At 39.6% G+C, this 21,959-nt stretch overlaps 1 protein-coding gene across 3 annotated transcripts in view; it reads right to left on the bottom strand.

Moving 5' to 3' along the window:
- LOC124135424 (ephrin-B2-like) overlaps positions 1-21,959 on the bottom strand; it is a 331,509-nt gene that overhangs the window by 4,240 nt on the left and 305,310 nt on the right. For 2 of the 3 annotated variants that reach the window (XM_046500739.2, XM_046500738.2), the window contains exons 2-5: positions 3,566-3,689; positions 2,813-2,990; positions 758-877; positions 31-162 (exon numbers count right to left, since the gene is read on the bottom strand). In XM_046500739.2, the coding sequence (XP_046356695.1) occupies positions 31-162; positions 758-877; positions 2,813-2,990; positions 3,566-3,689 (554 nt within the window). Of the gene's footprint in view, positions 1-26; positions 163-757; positions 878-2,812; positions 2,991-3,565; positions 3,690-21,959 lie in introns of all 3 variants that reach the window. The other variant, XM_046500740.2, reaches the window with a different exon arrangement.

Raw genomic sequence — 21,959 nt, 5'->3', positions numbered from 1 at the left:
ACGACTCATGTGGATATCGTAAGTACTTACTTGTTCTGGGTGTTGTCCTAAGTGTAGTAGTAGTAGTTGTTGTTGGTGTAGTTGTTCTAGTTGTCGTTGGTCTCCGTGTGGTCACCATGGATCGTGGGGTCGTCTCCACTGGTCGGGGAGTCTGATTGTCAGCTGAAATACACAACAACACATCAATATCCCGCCTTTTAGAATATGTGCGCAAATATCAAGTGTGGTTGTCCTAATGCTTTTTAGCACACTAGGTGACTTTGTGATGGACACTGACAGAATCATTGTCCACAATAACACTACACCATATGCTTCTATAAACTTTCTATAGCTTTCAATCTAGTGAATCAGTCATAAACAGAACACTTCATTTGGAAGGAGTTTTACAGAGCATGATCTTCAAGACCTTAAATCATATTTTAAAAAAAAAAGACACAGAAACAAAACAAACAATTCCTGAATTGATGTATGGTGTATCAAATGTTGTATGATTTTACTAAAAAACTACCTGAAAAACATGATTAAAAACAATTTCCTTATACAGAAAGAAACTAAAATTTAAAGAACAATACCATAATTAAACAAACAAACTCACTAATCCCTAACATTTAAAATTCAAAATATATCATCAAGTCCAAGTGGAAAAGCACACTGCAGCCACAACAAATCTGAAGCAGAAATAGCTCCCTTTTATAGTCACAGCAGTGGGCCATACGCAGTTCTCTCCCTTGGCCCAGCCGAGCTGACATCAACTTACGTGTGGGTTTGGCTGTCTGTGTACCGTTACAGCACACATTGAGAATTAGTCTCATGTTCTTTGTCAGGCAGGCCCCTTCATACTGATTGTTCAGTTCATGGTATTCACCTCCTGATGTTGCTGCAAAAATAATCAAATTCTTAATTTCACTTACATTGATGATGGATCTTTTTGCTACTTGTGGGCATTCTCTACTTGGTTTCAGTTTACAAGATGGCTCGAATTGTTAGGCTCTCATGTCTGTCTCATGGTATTGTGTTCGAGTGAACGTAGTCTGTTCTTATTCATCATAAACAAGTGAACCAGGTCCAATATTCTTACAAATTGCTATACATAGAATAATCAGAAGAATGGCAATGATACGTTGGATGTTTTACATGGCAGTTATGCATATATATATTCTAACTGCCAATGTAAAATTTCATAGTTTGGGCCAGCCAAACCAATGGTTAATAGCATGAGAGATGACCCACTTTGTTGGGGTTAGAAAGACATGCCACTCCTTGTCTCCCTCTGAAGCAGTGGTACTGAGGAGCTATTCTGCCCGGGAATTCCCAGGGCTTGTTTCATTTAGGTGAGGTGGGGTGAGGTGGGGTGAAATGGGGTTTGCATTCACGATTAATGCACTAATATGGGAACACACATGCACACATGTGCATGGTTTCTTGTACTGGTCTGGACTAATGCCAATTTTATAGTGCCAGTCCACTGAGATACCATGCCGCAGTTTAACAGGAATATCCCACTCAGACACAGTATATACTGACTCCAAGCCGACCAGTCCTTGTTTTAGCCCCTTCATGCTGAGTGTCAGGCAGGGTAACAACAAGCACCTTCTTTTAGCATCTTTGTGTACGACATGGCTGTAGAATCGATACACCAACCTTCTGCTCTCCGGGCAGACGCTCTATCCACTAGACCGTGGAGCTGGTCTTTGTTTCAATTACAAACGAAGTTTGCATGACATGAAACGAAACAGTGCATGAAGAGATGTAATTATGTTCTTCCTCCATCTCCACCAATAACAACGGCAATGACTAACACACTTGATATATTGCAAGATGGCATGTTTCCACCCCCAGGATTCCAAACAGTCGGAAATTATCTTGCAAATATCGACACAGAAGAGTCAAGACATGGCTTGATCTGGTTGTGCGCATAATTTCAAATAAGTGTCTGGTGGATGGCCGTCTTCATATGTCATTACCCTCTAGTGCTTCGGGAGCCAAGCATCGCACACAGGACCAGAATATGTAACGTTGGGGTCAGCCATTGCTAACTGACCAGACAAACAATGGTATACGAAACAGCATCCCTCCATCAGCAGGGGTGTGATCCACACAGACCATTCCAACATGGAATATCTATTAGAATGGTCGGCCCATATATTCTCCAGGACTCATGGTTAATTCAACACTCTCACAAAAGAGCTTCTTGTGTAAATAAGGTCTTTCTAACATATGATTTGAAATGTCTGATTTATTCATAGAATCATATGTACTATTTCCATGCATTTTTATGGCCAGATACATTCAGGACAAACAAGCAATATATTTCCATATAGGATATTAAACCACTCTGATGTTTTTGTCTTTGGAGTCTGTTTCAGTGTATTGATGATACAAGGGTGCTTTGAACACTTCGATGGTGCTGTAGAGTTCTGTTCTGAATTTCTATGGCCAGTTTGATGAGATTTGAACTGTATTGTGCCTCCACCATATACAAATATGCTTCCTCCCAGGGGTAGCCCCGGATAGGATTGGTCTCCGGTAACCTATTCTTGTTGTAAGAGTCAACTAACATGAATCGGGATTACTGACTTGGATGATTTCAGGTCATCATGCCCCAAAGCAGGATTGTTGCTCATGCTTTTAATCATTTTTGCCTGGTCCAGACAAGATTGTCAGATTTCTGGTCATCATGTCCCAAAATATTGATTGTTGCTCATGCTATTAACCATTTGTTGCCTGGTCCAGACAAAATTATTAACAGGCTGCTGTGATAAAGCTTGAGTATTGGGGACTGGCATTCAACAAGATGCATTCCTATACTTACTTATGAAATAGTACTTCTTCCCTGGCTGGAAGTCGGGATTGCCAGGAATGGACTGGAACTGTTTAATAAGGAGGGTGTAGAGCAAAGGGGGATTGGCCATCGGACGTGAACACTTGATGAGCAGTTTTGCCTTGGTTGTGTTGTTGATTATACACGAATCATACTCCTGTTTTCCCACCTGCAACAAACACATCATTAACATAGTGTTACAAGGGTGTGTTTCACCAATGTGGGGCAGACATAGCAAGATGAGAATCACAACCCTACATAGTTGGTTGCAGCGGCTTGTTGAGTGAGGTTTCAGTTTGGTTGCGACAAGAGTCTCCTATACACAGTGAATGATGAGTGAGTGAGCGAGTATGTTTTTACGCTGCTTTTAGCATTATTCCAGCAATATCACGGCGGAGGACACCAGAAATTGGCTTCACACATTGTACCCATGTCAGGAATCGAACCCGGGGCTTCGGTGTGATGAGCGAAGGCTTTAACCACTAGGCTACGACACCCCCATGAATTATGAATGATATAATACTGTATAACCCCTCATCAGCCACAATATCTTTCTCTCAAAAGGTAAAATGTCATTTTCTACAAGATCATAATTCCCACTGGGACAAGTGGCCTTTTATGTGCCACTAGCATTTTCAAAAAGCTGTTGTTAAATCACTTGAATTTACTATGAATATATTAAAGACTTAACAAAATATGTAAAGTGATGGTATCTATCATTATAATATAGAAATTTCAACTTACCATATATATTACATAAAATTCCATCTTTGATGTGGGTGTGCCTGGCGGATATGTAGGGCATATGATGTCTATACTGTCGCTCAACTTGATGTCAATTTCGTTGTTTCTACTACTGACTATGAACCTGAAACATACAAAAAAACATTCATAAACTCCTTGTTTAAAGTCATCTTGCTGAAACATGTTCAAATATCATTCATAAACTCCTTGTTTTAAAGTCATCAAGCTGAAACATGTTCAAATATCATTCATAAACTCCTTGTTTAAAGTCGTCTAGCTGAAACATGTTCAAATATCATTCATAAACTCCTTGTTTAAAGTCACTGACATGAAACATTTCCAAATACCATTTCATATTTCTAAATCTAGTAACAAGAAGAGGAAACCATAACGTCAATATTTGATCCCGAAAATTCAACAATTTCATATTTTCATTTTTCTTTCCCGAGTTTCTTGGCCTGATCAAAGCCAGGTGAGGGACGCTAGGGAAACTTAATGACCTTTGACTTTCAGATTTCACAGCTGTTTGGGACATATTAACCGATCTCAAACAGTGACGCCAAAGCTAGGTAAACTATCCATATTAACTCAACAAACATGGGACACAAATATGAAACAACCCTCACAGACCACGACCAGGAGCCGCTCGGAGCTTGAGCAACCAAATAGTTATGATAACTGTCAGTCTTGTCATAGTCTCATTCAAATCGATACGCTGATCCACACGTTCCTCTTCATGTTTTTAACTACCATACACATTTTCCACATTTAACGTATAAATTCTCCTCAAACCTCCTTAAAGCCTCATGGTTGTTTTTTCAAACAAATATATTATCATTCTGTAAGGGCAATAAAACTCAGGAGACCAATTAACTTCAACTGCTGAAGAAAACAGATGGGACTATCTTGCTTCTTATTAGAGTAATTAGAGGACAGTGCATCACGTCTTTTTCGTGCGAGATAATTAGAGCCTTTGTCTTCAGCAACAGCGCCATTACTGTGGTATCTACTGCTTGATGGCTCTCTACATGATGCAGCCTTCTCGCCGCATGATCAGCTAGATTTATTAACTTCATTAGCACATGTACAGCAATAGATTTCTCATCAAACCCACATTCACTCTTTTATTGCCTCTTGCCCAACATGCTACACAATGGCCTTTCCGAGAACAGCACGAGCTATGGCTACTACCAAGTACAGCCTTATTGTACATCTAAGTTTCTGCTGATAATTCAGCAATATTTGTGTCACCCTTATCTGAATTCATTTTACGAGGGGGATCTAATTAACAATGCTGGTTGTGTTTGGGGGACCACCCAGTTGCCACGAGATGGAATAACAAACATCCAACATGGTCGCACCCTCGTCCAAGAACTAAAGTGCACTTTGGATAATGAACCAAATATACTCGGTCTACTTTCTTTCATGAAGAGCTCAAAATTTCATCAAAATGTATGGAAATATGGAATTTCCTGGTGATTTATTCAGAAAGAGTTATTTCCATCAAAATGGTCTTTAACACCTTTGGTGAAGTGTGGATTCTGAATATCAAATTGGTCCATGATCAAAGATATGGCGTTTGACGGTTCCATGGCTGTGGTGGTTGGATCACACATGAAGATACAAGAATAGTGGCAGTAAATTTGAGAACAGTTGTTGGTAGATCTCCCAGCCCCTTCACATGCCACAAGATACAGCCATGCCTAATGGAGTGGTTGATTTTTAAAGGCTTATCCTGGAGGATTCCTGACAATAAAATGCACCTTTGCAACTTAGCGCATTTTTCCCCACTTTATATGGTCACCACAAAGAGCTTTGTGGTTGGAGTCTAAGCTGCAAATGCACTTGCTGCTTTTAAATCTTGTTAGAAGCTGTTGTGTTTAAGGCATTAATGGACTTGGTGTGCAAATGTTTCAAGATAAACTGGTTACCAGCGGTTGTTGTCACTTAGCAACCAGAAACCTGTCAAAAGTTGAAGACACAAAAAACACCTCAAGACTGAACAGGCCCATCGGAAAATTTGTGAAGTAAAATTTGATATTTCTTCGAAAGTGTGACGAAGCCCTTATCATGTTTCATATGCCAATACGTCCACATAGAACTAGTCTGCCATGACCTCAGGTGACACGAGCAGAATGGAGCAGCAATCTCCAGAGACAACCCGGATGTTGGACGCTGTGTTCTACAACACATCCTGTGGCAAGACACAGATCCAACATGGCCTTTATATCTGCTTGTATTATTCTTACATTGGCATCAGTCTGCCGACCCTCAGCACACCGCCACTGCCGCAGCCCCAGCCTATCACCCTGACAAGCAGTGATGCCCCCTGGGGCACTCGTTTTACACAAAACTCCCTCTGCTAGACTTTGACGTAGGCGATAAAGTCCACATGTTCAAAGGCTTCTTCCAATTGACTAGAGAATGAAACCATTCCACGAGCACTGCCGCCAGTACGTAAAAGGGGTTTGTGTTAAGAGCAATTTCTTACTCATGTTGGACACTGATCACGGTGTGCTTGTGTACCTCTGATGTTGACTGATCCATACACCCTTGTCCAATTAACAACTTAAATGGATGTGAAGTACTGGCCAGTTATCCAAATTTAATCATTTTCTATGACCAAAGAATAAGTGTAATGATCTTCTGCGCCTCGTTCCATTATAAGCTCAAAGGAGACTGATTCCAATTCCCTTGTTTCCATGTTTCAACAAACTTTATCAATTGAGCAAATTTGATCTTTAAGTACAAAGGGGGCAAATTCATGATATTTTTCCATTTCAGTTGATATGCCATGTTTTATAAAAACCCTGGTCAACAAGTCTGAAGATTTGCAACAATGAGAAAGAACCCAAGTGCCTCCGACCAGATCAGAGCAAGAGCTCTGTTAGTTGTAGTATCAAAATGTTTTCTAACTAATTTCATCAACAAAATGCAAATTTACTATTTGATCTTTCAGGAGAGTCGAAGGGCCAAATTACTGCAATTGAGAGTCAAGAGGGAAAACTGGGTAAAAAGTACAGAATCTCATTTTCCGATTTGAATCTGGTCCTAAGTGGTTGCATGCATATTCATTACGATTGCATTTCAATCCTTTGGTCCGTCTAGCAATATTGAGCCATGTCCCTAGTGTATTGCCCTTTGTTCTTGCAAACTTCCCAATGAAATTAACTTTTGATCTGGACTCACTTAGTGCATACACAATAAACTGCGAGGTCAGAAAAAACAACAACTTGTTCCAGCAATGATGGAACTAAATTGCCAAGGCAAGGGAAACGGTTTATGCGCTGTTTCCATCGTTTTTTCTTTTAAATGTCCGATTAAACATTAACATGCTGTTACTGTCCATAATAAATCTCAACCAATTCCTTTTTTATTATTTCATTTAAAAGTTTCTTATAACTCTTGGTCCTTAATGTGTCAATGCCGGTGGAAAATCATCGTCTACCTATTTCTCATATCCTCCTTATGGCAAAGCCCTATACTGACTCACATCGAACATTCATTTAGAAACAGCCCCAGCGTTTCTCACTCTCAAATTTCCTCAAGGTAAATTCTGGTTACAAGAGACAAGTAAATCTTTTTGGTATTGACAGACAAAGTTCATTTATAGCTATCCTGGGACAGGCTGCATGGTTACAGGCAAATCAAGGATAATAATTACAATGAAAAAAAGGTAATTGGAAATCTATGATGTGTTTTTGCCTGATCCTTGAATAAGATTCCTGCACAGGTTTCCGGTAGTGACAAATCGTTTCTCGACCTTTCTTGTTCGTACTGCTGGAAATGAAAAAGCCAAAAAGCCCCAAGACTTATTCCCCCACAGAGTAGTAAAATTTATCATTCAGAGGACTCTCCGGCCATATTGATTTTTCCTCATCTTCTCAACTCATCGAGAGTTAGGGGGAATTACAAGCGTGAAAGTCGCTCAATGTGTCCACGACACAAAATGAAAGTCTTATTAATATAACCAGGCTTCGCTAAACACGGTTACAAAAAGTAACATTTTTACAAATTGTCGTGATTAAAACAGACACGAAGGGCAGAACAACTTTGTGGGTGCTACACAACCGATTTATTGAAAAATACGATTTATGTCCATCTTAGTAGCAACTCAGTATTTTGCCCATCAGAAAATTGGCTGGTTGCTCTTGCAAGAACAAATACGACAGTCTATTTACTTTGACAAGCTTGTGAGATCACTGGTAATGCAATCTAGCACAGCCTGCTGCCTTCAATAATGTTTCTCATTATGTCATTCTAATTGTTCAAGGACTGAAGTTCTATTAGCGCCTGGTCTTGTTCCAACATGACCCCGTCTCCAACCCTAAATAAAGCTACAGGGACACATGACCCAATGATGCCGGGGCAGCTAATGTGTGTGTTTTACTGTTGATCGGATCACCAAATTGCCAACCCAAAATTGTTTTCATAATTTTCCGGATGAGATTTATGTGTACAGATTCAATTACAGAGCCAGAATAAACCTCTATGATGTCCCTCCAGTAATGCTATCAGCGATACAATCCAGCCACAACATATAACATACATTACATTTTCTTTTCACTTCCCGAGGAAAGATTGATAATCAGAATCTGACAAATAATCATCACAGTCCTGCTGCAAACACCTATTGCTACAGACAAACATCTCAGCTTCCTACTTCCTTTACAGGACGACTACCACTAAGAATAACTATCCCAATAAAAGAAACATTCATAATTTTATGGTTCTGAGAGTGGTTCCTGGGAATGGCAAGCCGCAGTGGGCCTATTAGCGCTCTGCTGTACCTACAAGTGAGCTTATCAGAGGCAACAGGACCCTCTCTCCTGATCTAGCACCTCCGTGGGCATGCGCTAGAACACATCCATCTGCTAACGATTCCCCAGGATACTGCGTCTCCCCCAGCCAGGTCGTAATTACCATGGCCAATATTACCTAATGCATTTCTTAGTGCATCTACTTGCCAATTCAAAACTCATTTCAGTAACGACAGGCTAATCTCCCCTTCTGGAACTCTCCTGACGTGAAAATGCATTAGATTTGATTAAAGGCCAAGATATTATGGGCTGATGAAACTTACCCTCAAATCATCATTTTGCAATTTAGAGCAATAAACTTCACATCCCTGAGGAGATTGGTCATGTTTGTTGATTGAAAGGTTTCAGATGGCAGTAAATACAGCAAACCTATGGAACACTCGGATCCTGAACGTGTGACAGTGACACATGATAACCAGCATACAAATGAACAGAAGAAATCCCACATCTAGGAGTCCATTTTTCAAGGTTTAACTCTATAAAATCTTTTGAGACATCTGATTGTGCGAAGCATTAACAAAAGAAAACAAAGGCATGAAAGCAATAAACGTCTTTGATCCTTCAGAAACGGGCAGTAAACAAAGACACTTCAGCGGCAGGAGCTACCTCTTGCTAATGAAGATAATTAATGTAGATTTTATCAAGAGCCTCTTCAAGGCTGACAGACTCCATTTGTTCATCCCACTTCCCAATCTGGCTTGGAAGAACTGAGGGTGATCTCTGTCGGCTCCTTGGCTCCCTATGGGCCATAGCCCATGTAATCAAGTGGTGGAGCATGCTACCGGTCAGCTTAGACATCACCTGACCTGGCCACTACCTTCTCCTCGGAGTTACTGGGAAGATGGCAGATCTATAAGACACAAGACAGCCTGTCTGTTATTACTACTGATTTGAAACGGCAGATACCCTTTGTTGCAGCTTTGCTGAGATACCTAATTCATCGTCCCGCCACCAAACTGCAGCAACATCATACCTCTGCCATCAACGTTAACCTGAATCCCATCTCTGATACCCAATATGAAAATGTCTACCAGTGATCCAGCGAGATCTCAACCCAAATATGCCTTTGAAGGAACAGAGCTCTGCTTCAGGAACTTGTTTAATCAAGACGTCAATTCTGCCAGGAAAGCAAGCAAACCTAGGTGCCAACTCACTAGATACCACCCTACTGTTATCCAGGCAGTCACTACACAAGTGCTATCTAATTGGAAATTTAACACTTAATCGACCACGACAATGATCTGATAATGTTAATATGATACAGCCGGACTTAATTACCTGAAATATGCCAGCATGAAATTGACCTGATATGTATATCATTGATGGCTGGGAACCAAGAACTCTGATTCCTATGACCTACCTTCCCAGATTCAGACAGGGAGAATTAGATGCAAATCCTGCAAGATGCAAGGAAATGAGATTGCAATTGGTACTGTCTAATAGCTGACATCTCAATTGCTAAGGTTAATCCTTCTTGATCAAATCCTGTATCTAGATAACCTTGGTCTTAGCTGGAGGTCGTGTTTAATTTCACATCAACTTTCCCGGATTCTTTGACAATCTACGCAAAAGCAGATTTTATAGCATGCCTAAATGACTTTTAACCTATCTTTGAAAATCAATTATTCCATAAGGGGAAGGATTTGCAGTGGGGAAAATCACCATCTTGTGATAATGTTTCTTCCTGGTTTCCCTTGCATGACAAACAGTTATTTTAATTTATTTACACTATATGCCCTTTGTCTTGTATTCTATTAGTTTTGCGTGCGGAATGTAACAATAATGCTACGCCTTAGTAATATGCTAAATCTGAAAAGCCATGCCATAATGAAGTTCAATGAGAAAATAGAAGGCCACCAACATTTGATACGATGTTACATAAAGCCTCAAGGATAGCAGGTTTCGCTGTAGACCACCATATTAATATCCTGAGTCAGCCCTGCGCCTGATTGTTCCATTCATGCGACTGAGCTCCTCTGGGATTGATGAATGACCGACCAGTGTATTCCTGACCCTTTGGTGGTATTTCCAACCAAAATGAGACCCAAAATATAGGGTCCTGCTTTAAAACCCACCTCACATCATACTATCGGGGAAATAAATGATGGATCTCGGAAAGATACACTTAACACTCACTTGGGAAATCCAGCCACGGCAAAGGGCAATACTTGATTGGAGAGGATTAAGGGGAGGTAATGATTCTGTCTGTCAACAAGAGACGATGATACGCTACTAATAAGTGACAAAGGCCCCAGCGCTATTGCTATAGATCAGTCATGTACTTGCTGAATACTTTAATTTGCCGAGTTGGTCATCAAGTTGGGAGCGTGGCGAGCTGTGCGTCTGTATCCCCCCTGCAGTATTGTCATGTATATTCATGCCGTGAATCAGATGCGTAATGTTGCTGATCGCTCTTACATGTTTACTTGTCCCCCGGGAATACGGATAAAGATTGCTGGAAATTGAACTGTGATTATGCAATGTGAATCACAATGAAAGCGCATAACCAACTTTCACCAGACCAACCCTACAACCATCCAAAGAAAGTCATCATTTATCAACTAGCTACACAGCTACAAAATACTATATTTGAGAGATACATTTACCAGAAAAAGTCCTATTTCAAGTTGATCATGTGACAAATTTGTTAAGGAACTCAATTTCTCGCATCAAATCTTTTTCAGGCTCGTGTAACACATGTAATTAGATATTTCACATATCATATAGAATAATTCCCATTTCTCTTATTCCGATAAATCATTTCAACAGCATTTTCCCAAATTCTATTAACATCAATGAAATAGAGCCAAGAGCGTGTATGACTCATTTGTAAATATCTCCCACATACATATTCATGTAACCCTACACTAACAGTATTAGGGGATGTGCTTGAGGAACACTTGCAGATCTCTTCACTATTATTCAATATTCATTCAGTAAAAAAATGTCGCCTTAGACTATGAGCAAACACAATTGACACCAGTCTTGACCCGACCATCCTCGTCCTCGATAAAACATATGGACATGGGGATGCAGATAATGTCGGCTAATCTACCACCAACATCCCTCTGGGATTAGGCTCCCGGTGAGGGAGATCACGCTCGTATCTTGTCCTCCTCAGTACCCGTCTTGTAAATATTATTTCCATTGCACTTGAGTGTGTAGACCAAAGTGTACGAAGCCTCGTCAATGTCAATATGAACACTTCCATTCACAAGTTTGTATGAAAGATTCTGAAAGCGTATACTTTTGCAGTGTATGTTAATTTCAAGAAAGTTTGATAATGTTAGTGTATAAGGGTCGTCCATGATGCCGATTCGAGTAAAATGTATGCAAGTTTCAAGCAAGGTACTAGACAATGAGGAGAAGGGTCGTCTGTGATCCCAGACCTGGGCGTGGGTGTGATATGACTAGCTACACAATAACTCAAATGTTTGAGAAATACCTGCCACATGAAAGGTCTTTTTGACTGACAGTTTCCCAACCTGGGTATACGGTAATTCAGAAATGTACACTCGCTGTTTGACCCAGTAGATCACATCGGGGACACATGCTTCTTGATTCCACCAATTTGTGACCCCCCTATAAAGCTGACTAACATAACTGCAACTAGATACACCTGGATTGTAATATAAAAAATGGGAACTACGACCCTCTTGATTCGGGTTAAGTGTTGTCATTTTCATGTCAGCTATTTCCACTCTGCCACGCTTCAACAGTACAGTTCATTCCTGGTCTTAGTGCTGTATGGAAGGGTCAGAATACCTCACAGTCATGACCTCAGAACAAAAATATACCACTATTAATTACTCCTCATTGCACCTTTTCATATAGGTGGAGTCTTAGGTCTCGTCTGTTCCTTAACGTTTTTGTGCCGACTTGCTTTTAACGTGTTCAGCTCCAAGTAAATAAAGCTTTCACATCCTTTACGTCAGGCCTTAATGGAGTGATATTGTGAAGTGAAGTAAGCCCGGGGCTACAGCCGCCACTACATTAACATCATTTTAATAGCTTTATCTACCAGCAGCATCTCCGACCTGGCACACTCAACTAGATGTGTGAAAGGCCCATCATCTTACCAAATTATAAAATTGAATATTTCGCCAAGCTCCGGTGATCATTTTGCTTCCAGGAGATGTATGGACAAATACCTTAAGTCAGAATTCAAATCCTTCTGGCAACTCATGAATATATAATTTTTATCATTCATTCCAAATTAATCAACTGGGAAAGCAACATTTGAGCAAATCCACCATCTGTTTTTATTATCCTGGAACTGACTATAACTCTAATATCCTTAAATTCCTATGGAGTATTTTGTGGAATCTAAGTGAATTAGCAGAAAGCTTCTTCCTCGTAAACACATCATGAGTATTAAACTAGGCTTTGGTGAAGGCTTATTAAATCTACCACCTCATCAAATCGCGAAGTCTGTCAGAATAGAGTCCCATATGACCCGAGAAAGCAGGGAGCATGTCAATTAGATTTTCTTTTTGATTCTGTCAGCAAATTATGGATGCATTTATTGGGCGTAAGATTGGTGCCAGCTCTCCTATTCATTGTATGTATCTTGTCGATTGTCAGATGGGCATCTCCACCTCCCTTTACGATTGCTTGTTGCCTAAATGATTGGCAATTTTATGTGAATATCCTCGCTCGAGTCCAATCGTCTACGCTCCATAAATACGAATCTACAGGCAACAAAGAATGTCAATTCTCCGATCAATCGGGTCTTAGATCTTTCAGGTAGAATTCGATTTCACCGAGAAGGCATTCTGTCGTACATTGCAACAGCTACTTTAATCTCTCGACCGTTTCTGACGATCGAATGCATAAAAACTCAAAGTCTATTGACATTCCAAGCTAGCAGTCTGACTTTCCACGGCTCTATGGGCACGTTCTCAGCCAATTTTTCTGATTGATTCCTGTATCAAGTCCAATCCGATGTTTCAAACACTTTCTTGATTCCAGCAACGTTCACACTCATCCGACTAGAACCCAGCATAGACTCTTTGTCTGCAACCCTGATCAATCTATATATCTCATACGCATTCCATTGAATATCACCAGCTTTCACAGATATTGCTGCCCACTTGCGTACCTGAGGTCTTTAGAAGCGTGTCCCTCGCCTTGCCGTAATATCAGAGCCACAGGGTGTGTAAAGGGCACAGGTTTGGAGGTATTGTTACGCTAACAAAGGAACCAAGTCTGGACAGATGTATACATCAGATGTGTAATAACATTGCCGCCAAAGACTCTCAGACTTCCCTAGACGTCATCTTCCCTTCAGGTCGGGGTCTAGAGGCGTTGTAGATGGTTATGTACTCCCTGTCCCTGAGCTTGGAGTGTTTTGTTACTGTGGTTTTGCCCTAATGAAACCTGTCAACACTAGATAAACCTCAGCACCGAAGTGAAGCCGAGTGAAACATTAGCCTGAGTGGATACCCTCCCATCAACACAGTGCTTTCAGACATAAATCGTCATTTCTTCCCACTGTTCATACAAAGTGCTTCATTAATTTTATTTGATAATACCATTTAACAAATCTAAATGATTCTTGTTCAACTTCAACTGAATATACAATTTCTTTTTAAAACAATTTGAAAATATTGATCATTTAAAAAAAAATTGAATGGTTTTTCAAAATTATCATTTGATAAGATATCATTATCACAGATTAAGCCTTAAGGAAACGGAATGTTTGATGTGTGCTGTGAAATGTGTGAGAACACAGAATTGAATAAAATGTATATTATTATATATTCAGTGATTCCGACTGAAAGCCATCTGTGAATTATTTTTTATTAGTTATGTTAACGATGTTGTGGATTTGCGGACAAAATTTGCCTGATCCAAACATCAATCATCCTAACTAGGGTAATTTTGACACAGATTGAAACCACACTTCAGTACATGAAAAGACAAGATGTATAATGAAAGTTTTGCCAATTCACAGTATTGCTGCCAAACAAACCCTGACATGGCCAGTGAAAAGACACTTTGACAAGAACCAAGAGAACCCAACCTAGGGAAGGAAGCAGTTTTTTATTTCTATTCCAAACTTCAAAGAATAACACCCAAACTCCTTGACACTGGGTTGATAGATTTGTCAATAATTCTCTTCTCAGCTCTGGCAAGTCCCAATAAATCAAAACCTCAATATCACTTCCCGTAATATCCAATCCTTGGCAATTTACACACACAAAGTAACTGAAAGCAACACACCACCATTGACACCGGAAGAAAGCTATTTTTTTCCAGAATACCTGCTTGTGCCGATCTATCAAGACTATGTCCCTCCACAGCCCCCATTGCCTTGCTTGCTTAAATTTGCAAGTGCAATTTCTCTCTCCTTATATCCTCTTCAAACTAAATATTTGCATTCTCAGGATAACTTTTGCGCACGCTCTTTTGCTCATGCCAAACGCTCCAAGTCTCCGATGCGATCGTGAATTCTGCCCTTCTGAAGTTCCAGTGCAGAGTTCAACAGATTTTCTCATCACAGCCATTTCCTAACGATCAATCATGATTTTTTCCATATTGATGTAAGGCTATTTTCTCTTAATGACTGCAATTTTGCGATAATAATTGGTATGCTCTTAACATGATTAATGAAAAAAAACCAAGATGACTTGAGGTGCTCTCTTCTTGACTCAATCCATGTTCTTACTCAAGCTTCAATGTCAAGGTGAACACTATTAATAGATCGGAAATATTCCATTATATTTCACCAAATCCCTTCCATCCATGACTGTCCCTCCTCCACACAGGAGATGTGTCAACCCATTGTTTTCAGGGACAGGAACAAACTCGCAACTGTATGCATCCTTAAACTCCAACCTGATAAACAATGAAATCCTAATCTTCTATATGAGTGTGGCCAAAAGCCGAATCAACTAATCACCCACGCAAATCAACAACATAAAACCAGCCCACAATCCTCAAGACACTTTTAAAGCATGACAAATCAATGGACCGCTAATAAACAGGAGCAATCCGGGATCTCACAAAACTGGGGAATCTTTTATTGGAAACTGTTGCCAGTCACTGTCAGTGTCAGTCATCAGTGTCTAATTACCCAAGCTGACCACCGGTCACTTGCTCCCCCACGACCACCACCGACACTTGTGGCCTGGACAAACACTAAACACCAATTGCAGATTAACTAAACATTCTAACAGGTGCTTTAAAACCTCCACTTTGCATACCAAAGGGATTGGAACTGGAAGTAAATGCGATGCTTTGTATATCAACACACAGCTTAGAGACGACTTCGTGACCGCTGCTCATATTTTCAACCTGGTGGTGGCCGAGTAAACACACACAAGACAATCACCAGATCTTTGATTATTCCGCAACAATAACTGGTCACTCGATTTCCTTCACTGATGACACGGCCAGGCCTTGGTCAAGAATCATCCAAACTGACCAGTAACCTTTGATATAATGAGGGTCAATACAAGTGGGACCATGACAGTTTAATGTTTTCCTTTTCGTCTTCAACAAAATTGTCAATGAATTGAAACTCACAGTTCACATCTAATTGTGTGAGACTGACTACATATTAAGATAAGTGCAATACTCTTGAATGCATCATTTCACCTCACATATTAAGAAATAGACAAAGTTTTGTGTTATTTATTTTGACCCTTCCCAGGTAGGTCCCCAGGTAGGGCCCCTCGCGCAAAGGCTGTCCAGTGCTTGCCATCTGTTGAAGGGAGGCCATGTGTCCACATCACACCTGCTTCAGGAGTAATCAGTTTGTCATTAATCAACACAAGTCGCCTCAATGCAACTAGCGACGGCCAAGATCCTCCCAGGACAGAAAATACCCTCACACCCTTCCTAACAAACTGTTAAAGTTTAACCAAGCCTAAAAAGCTGTTGTGATCTTGAAACTTTGTAAATCTCATTCTCATATTGATTGTCAGACTTGCTGACAAAGTTGCAAGAGTGAATTCAAAAAGCGAGATCTAGAAATGTGTTCTCTCAATTCTGACGATAAAATAAATGATTCTCAAACTTCGTATTGATTGCCAGCTCTGGGTTGGGGGAGATTATCGTTTAAATCATTCAACAAAAATCTCCAGACTTGAATTCCGATGGGAGCCAGAATTTGATGTGTTAATTCACCAGCAATGATTTGTTAAAATGCTGTTTCAAAAACAAAACAAATGTGTTCTGACTTGACAAACAAGATGCCTAAGTTCAACACAAGATACATCAAAATGAAACATCACCATTTACATGTCGGAAACATGGTAAATCCTCAAATGGAATCTGACATGAAATATATTGTTGTGATTGATGTAATATTTAATCGTGGAAATCCCACACAAAATTCACTTCATGAAATTGACACGAAAAGCATGATCAATATGAAGAACACTTTAGTGCGAGTGCCACGGGAGTGTTACACAGTGCAATATGAACGTGATACGAACGTGAGATGTCGTCCTGTCCAAATCCATGATGTCGCAGCTGATCAACCCTGGCAAGTTAACACATTAGCAAAATAAAAGTTTGTAATTTGTCCGACTCCCACCGAAAGAATTCAACTAAAAAGCACTCAATTCCCATGTAGGATCATACCCACTGATGAACCCTTTTAACCAGCCCCTATCAGTTCATTTCATCTCCAGTATAATACAAGCCACGGACTCGCCATTGCAATGAGCAAGCCAAATGTATGCCAGTCACGAGCAATTGGGAATCCATCTTCCTTAGTCACCTGGATTTAAGTCGTGAAAAGCTGTTTGTTGATTATGTCAAAGTTCTCCAAATGAAGTCATATGCCTTTTAATGCCCTTCAGGCCTCTATCATTCAGTCTTTGTGTGTCAACAGTAGTTGTGTTGTCATCTTTATATCTTGTTGACAGCAGTTTTATCATCCATATTTCATCCAGTAATCCTTTAAGATCATATTTATTTTGTGACATGACCTTTCACACACTGTCTGAACAAAAGACATTGACGCTGCTGTCTGATGAGAGTTTGTAAATTTTATGGCATCTTTTACACAACAGCTGAGACCGATTACCAAAACAGGCCAATAATCATTTGTGATGCTACTTTACTTACATCGCTTTTTCATCAGCATCATCATAATGTTCAGTCCTCATGCAATAACCGACCACAGTTTATGCCGTTCCTGTCATTTATTCACTATTTAAGTTCGAAGTTATTGTTCCTAAGATGTAAACAATCTAAATAAATCAGAAACAAATTAAGCAGCTTTCAAAACAAAGAAGCCGCCCAATCAATCTGATTTTACCAGCAAGTTCTCCGTCCCGAGTCGGCATCTACCGTGAACACACACAAGATATCCTTTCACCTGTCTCACTATTTCCGTCACTTCCAGCCAAACATTTTACTACAGGCACCATGAAAACGAGCTGTGAAACTGTTTTTTAAGAGCTCTTTGCTCATAAATTTGGTATGAATTTCAAAGGGGGTCTATATGGGTCAACTTGTCAGGGAAAAAACACATATTATGAAAAAGGATTTTCCCCAAAGACAGCTTCGCCTCGTCAATCAACTGCAAGTCAAATTTGTGAAAGCGCTTCGAAATGACGGGCTTTTCCCCATGTAAAGTATGTTTTCTTCATTTCATGTAATATCTCGAAGAAATTTCTAATTTTTTTCAGTTTCGCTCTTGCCCACATAGATTACATGGAGAAATGTAGATTTTCTTTGAGAAGGTGCTCAGTCACAAGAATTTAGCAGAAACGTAAAATTTAATCCGATAACTGTCGCTTCATGTCAATCAATAACACTGTTGAGCTATATTTAACACCATTTTAAAAGCATTTTTCTTTGAAAATTCAATTGGTGAAACCCCATGGAAAAAATGAGGAATGGCATAGCTATGTGAATTAAATGACATTGAAAGTGATAAAACTGTAGCCTCATTACTAACTGTTACTAAGGCAAACACCAAAGTCAATAAGAAAAACATTATCACCATACAAATATTAACATTCACATTTTCCCTTTGTGCAAAGTGTCTCCTAGATCAGGACAAATTCCCTGTGATAGCAAAACAACAAAGGAGGCAGTTTGGTGTATTAACAAGGAAAAGATCTTTTATCAATGGTAATTTTTCCTTTGTTGTGTGATCTCTCACTTTATATGTGTTCATTCACAATCAGCTCTATATTATCAGGAACCAAAGCCGATTTCATCTTTTCAATATCACAATAAGCTTTCCAGCTCCTTCCATGTCTCCCGGAGTCTTTCAAGAGCAAATCAAACGAAACTATGTGATTCCGTTTAGAATAGGTACATGGCCTGGTCACATATAAAAATATAACTACAAACACAGCCCGAACCACTTTGTTTGACAATGTTGGGAATATGAAAGCAAATCTGTGAATGCACATCTCGATCTGTTTGTCCTGTCATTCAAGCCTACTCCAAAACATCAAACATATCGTGGAAAATTGAGGTCACATGGTCATCGAATGTATGACCAGAAATTGACGCCCTGTCTGAGACGTCTGCAACAGAAAAGAGCAGGAGTGCATCTCAACTGCACCCACCGATTGATTGTGAACACTATTTGCAGTGTGAACATTTTCCAGAGTCCCATGCCTCTCTAAATTAATCATGATTTCTATCTGTGCCAATAAATTGACCGGTCTCCTGATAGGAAAGGAAACACGCATATTGGGAGTCATTGAACACTGTCTAATGGATTGGAGATGTTGCTACATACAGCAGCTTGGAGCAGGGAAATACGCCGTCTGGGGCTGACCTCTGCAGCCCGGGCCAATTTCAAACAGGTCCTCATCAAATGCGGAAGATTGCGATCACAATTGCTCTGACTTTTTACATCAATTTCATTCCTCAATAAAAAACAGGGCCGAGCAATTTCCATCGTTTTTGGGCCCACCATTGATGAGACGTAACCAATAATTTCTCATCTGGTATTTCAACAGTTGTCAGATATCATATGTGGACTGAATGCAGATTTTGGATTCTGACTGACGGCAAAACACATCAGTGTAAATGAAATGTATGAACCTCAGCCGTGCTATCAACATGACTCACAGCCGTGTCGGCATTTACTAATAACATTTATCACACTAATTCATTGAAGTCATATCAAAGGAGTTTGCCCCGAAATGGGATAATCTCTGAGGGATTACCATTAATCTCTTGCCCAAAGTCATTAATTTACAAATGCAACATGTGTCAACTAAAATCAATTACAGTGCAAGAGTAAGAAGGACAGAGTGAAACATATCCCGATACATTTACGAAATGTACACAAGAACAGCAAGCTATATCTCATCTCCAAATCCTTGATGCATTTATATGAAATGTAGAATTTACTTCCAACTGCTGAATCTGATCAGTGATGGATAAGAAACATCAAAGTATCCGAACCAACAAATTTTCTCTTTCTTTCTTAAATGAGATGCAAGAATCACCACGGACATTCTAGGATTTCCAAGCCATTAGATTTTAACCTCAGTCCTTTATCATAATCAAATGTCATCGCAAATACTGGTGCATGTAACTAATAGGCGGCTTGATACACCATTAAAGAATCTCAGACCACAAAGAGCACTGTTTCTCAGTGTGACATGATATCAGTTTCTTAATATTACCGTTAAACGTATTCCTTACACCTTATCACTTACATATTCCTAAATTTACAAATCACATAATAGTCTCACCTAGCAGTTTATGGCAGCGGTAAATGGCTGACATTTGAAGCCTATTAAAAAGGTTACTACTAGATGTAAATAATAAAAGAAAACCAGTGACTTGTAAATATCAATGTGTTATTATCGAAATGTAGCTCTTTGTGTAATGCATCTGTCTGAGGTGGTGGTTGCTTGAAGGAAACATATGAGGAAACATTTGAGGAAACATTTGAGGAAACATATGATTGGGGTATACAAAAAGGGGAGATTGAGTGAAACGGGCGTGCAATGGAGAGGCAAATTTGGTGGTGTTATTGCCAAAATGTGAAGATTTCTAATGAAATGGGAATGAATCATATTTAACAGTGAGCGGCAGATTGGCATGCTGAGCCACTGAGTCTAAATGCAGAACAAGTGTTCGCTGGGGACGATGTCTCAGTCATTATTAACACTTCATATCCGAAAAAATATAGATTGCTGAAATTGACGTAAAACTTGTAAATATCAGCTTGTCAGAAAATATGATTCTTTAGAGGCCTTACATTCCATAAAATAAATCTTTTCAAGCAATGTATAATTTCATATTTCAGTAATGACATCGACTGAATTTTACACTTGATATTAAACTGACTCTCTTTATGTCATTAGCTGTAGAATTTTTAACATTGACTGTTTTAATGACATTCATCATTGTAGAATTGATTATTGACGTTAACTGTTTTTAATGACATTGACTAAAATTGAGTAATGACACTGATAATATACAACATTTTTTTCGAAAAGGCAAATTGTTCCTGCTAAGTACGAAATGGAATACAAAGATTTGGTAATCAGATAGTCTGACAACATCATGAACAAAGACAGCAAGTCAACGAAGAACCTCTCTAAATTAGAAGAGTCAATAGTCGACATGCCGAAATCGGAACTTTCGGCAATCTGCAGGAATTTAATCTGTGGCGTGTGTGGAAAAACTCCCGAAGTTTACTCTCTTCCTCACATGAAGGAGGAATCAAATAATGCACGAGTCATCGCTGCATGTTGCATGCATGCGGCTTGTGCGGTGTTCCGCGCTTCGACCAAGATCGGTGCCATGGTCAAACAGGAAAGTAATGATCCACAGTGCTCTCAAGACAGAGCTATGGCATTAACCGTGACTTAATCATATCATATCAAATATACACCCAAATCATGACCACCTGATTTAATCAGTAAGATAGAAATCATTTGGCTTAAAGAAACCCTTTTAAAAAAGTTTGTGGTTTTTGAGAGTTTGGACACTTTGTATTACATAACTGATTACGATCATTCGTGGGATAATAGTCTGATAACACAGCACCCCCACTGAGCTTATATCATGAACAGCTCACCAACAACCTAAAATGACCGTAGGACATGCAATGTATCAATACTTCTACCTACAGGGGGGACAGCAATTATGAAATTAACAAGGCAATAGACATGGTTTAGCTGTGAAATTAACATCATCATGCAATGAACGACACGACAACATGCAGGCAATAAACACTAAAATAGACATTACGAATTCCACAAGAAGGTGAAATAGGCGTTGACAACTGTACTTAACATTTAGAATTAACTGCTTTGAGAAATGCCTCGAATGTTTGGTGGTATACAGCAAATTAAAATCTAAACAACTATGTACACCATGCCAACTGTGAAAGATACAAACAAGCATGACTGGAATTCTTGGCAACAGATTAAAGACATGCAGATGTCAACTGTTTGAACATTCAGTCCAGACATTTGTACCAAAAAACTCATGCTGGAAAGTCACATGTCGATACAGGAATGAAATTCCCATGGCTCTAACCCCTGTCTCTAATATGCAGCTAAGCTCTATGTCTTTAGCATACAATACACTCCATTGAGCAAAAGCTCCCGTTTTTTCAACACACAGGG

This window comes from Haliotis rufescens, unplaced genomic scaffold (genome assembly GCF_023055435.1).
Source record: "Haliotis rufescens isolate VD_foot unplaced genomic scaffold, xgHalRufe1.0.p SCAF_6, whole genome shotgun sequence".
Taxonomy (NCBI): domain Eukaryota; kingdom Metazoa; phylum Mollusca; class Gastropoda; order Lepetellida; family Haliotidae; genus Haliotis; species Haliotis rufescens.
Note: the sequence above shows the minus strand (reverse complement) of the source record. Positions and strands in the feature narration are given on the sequence as shown.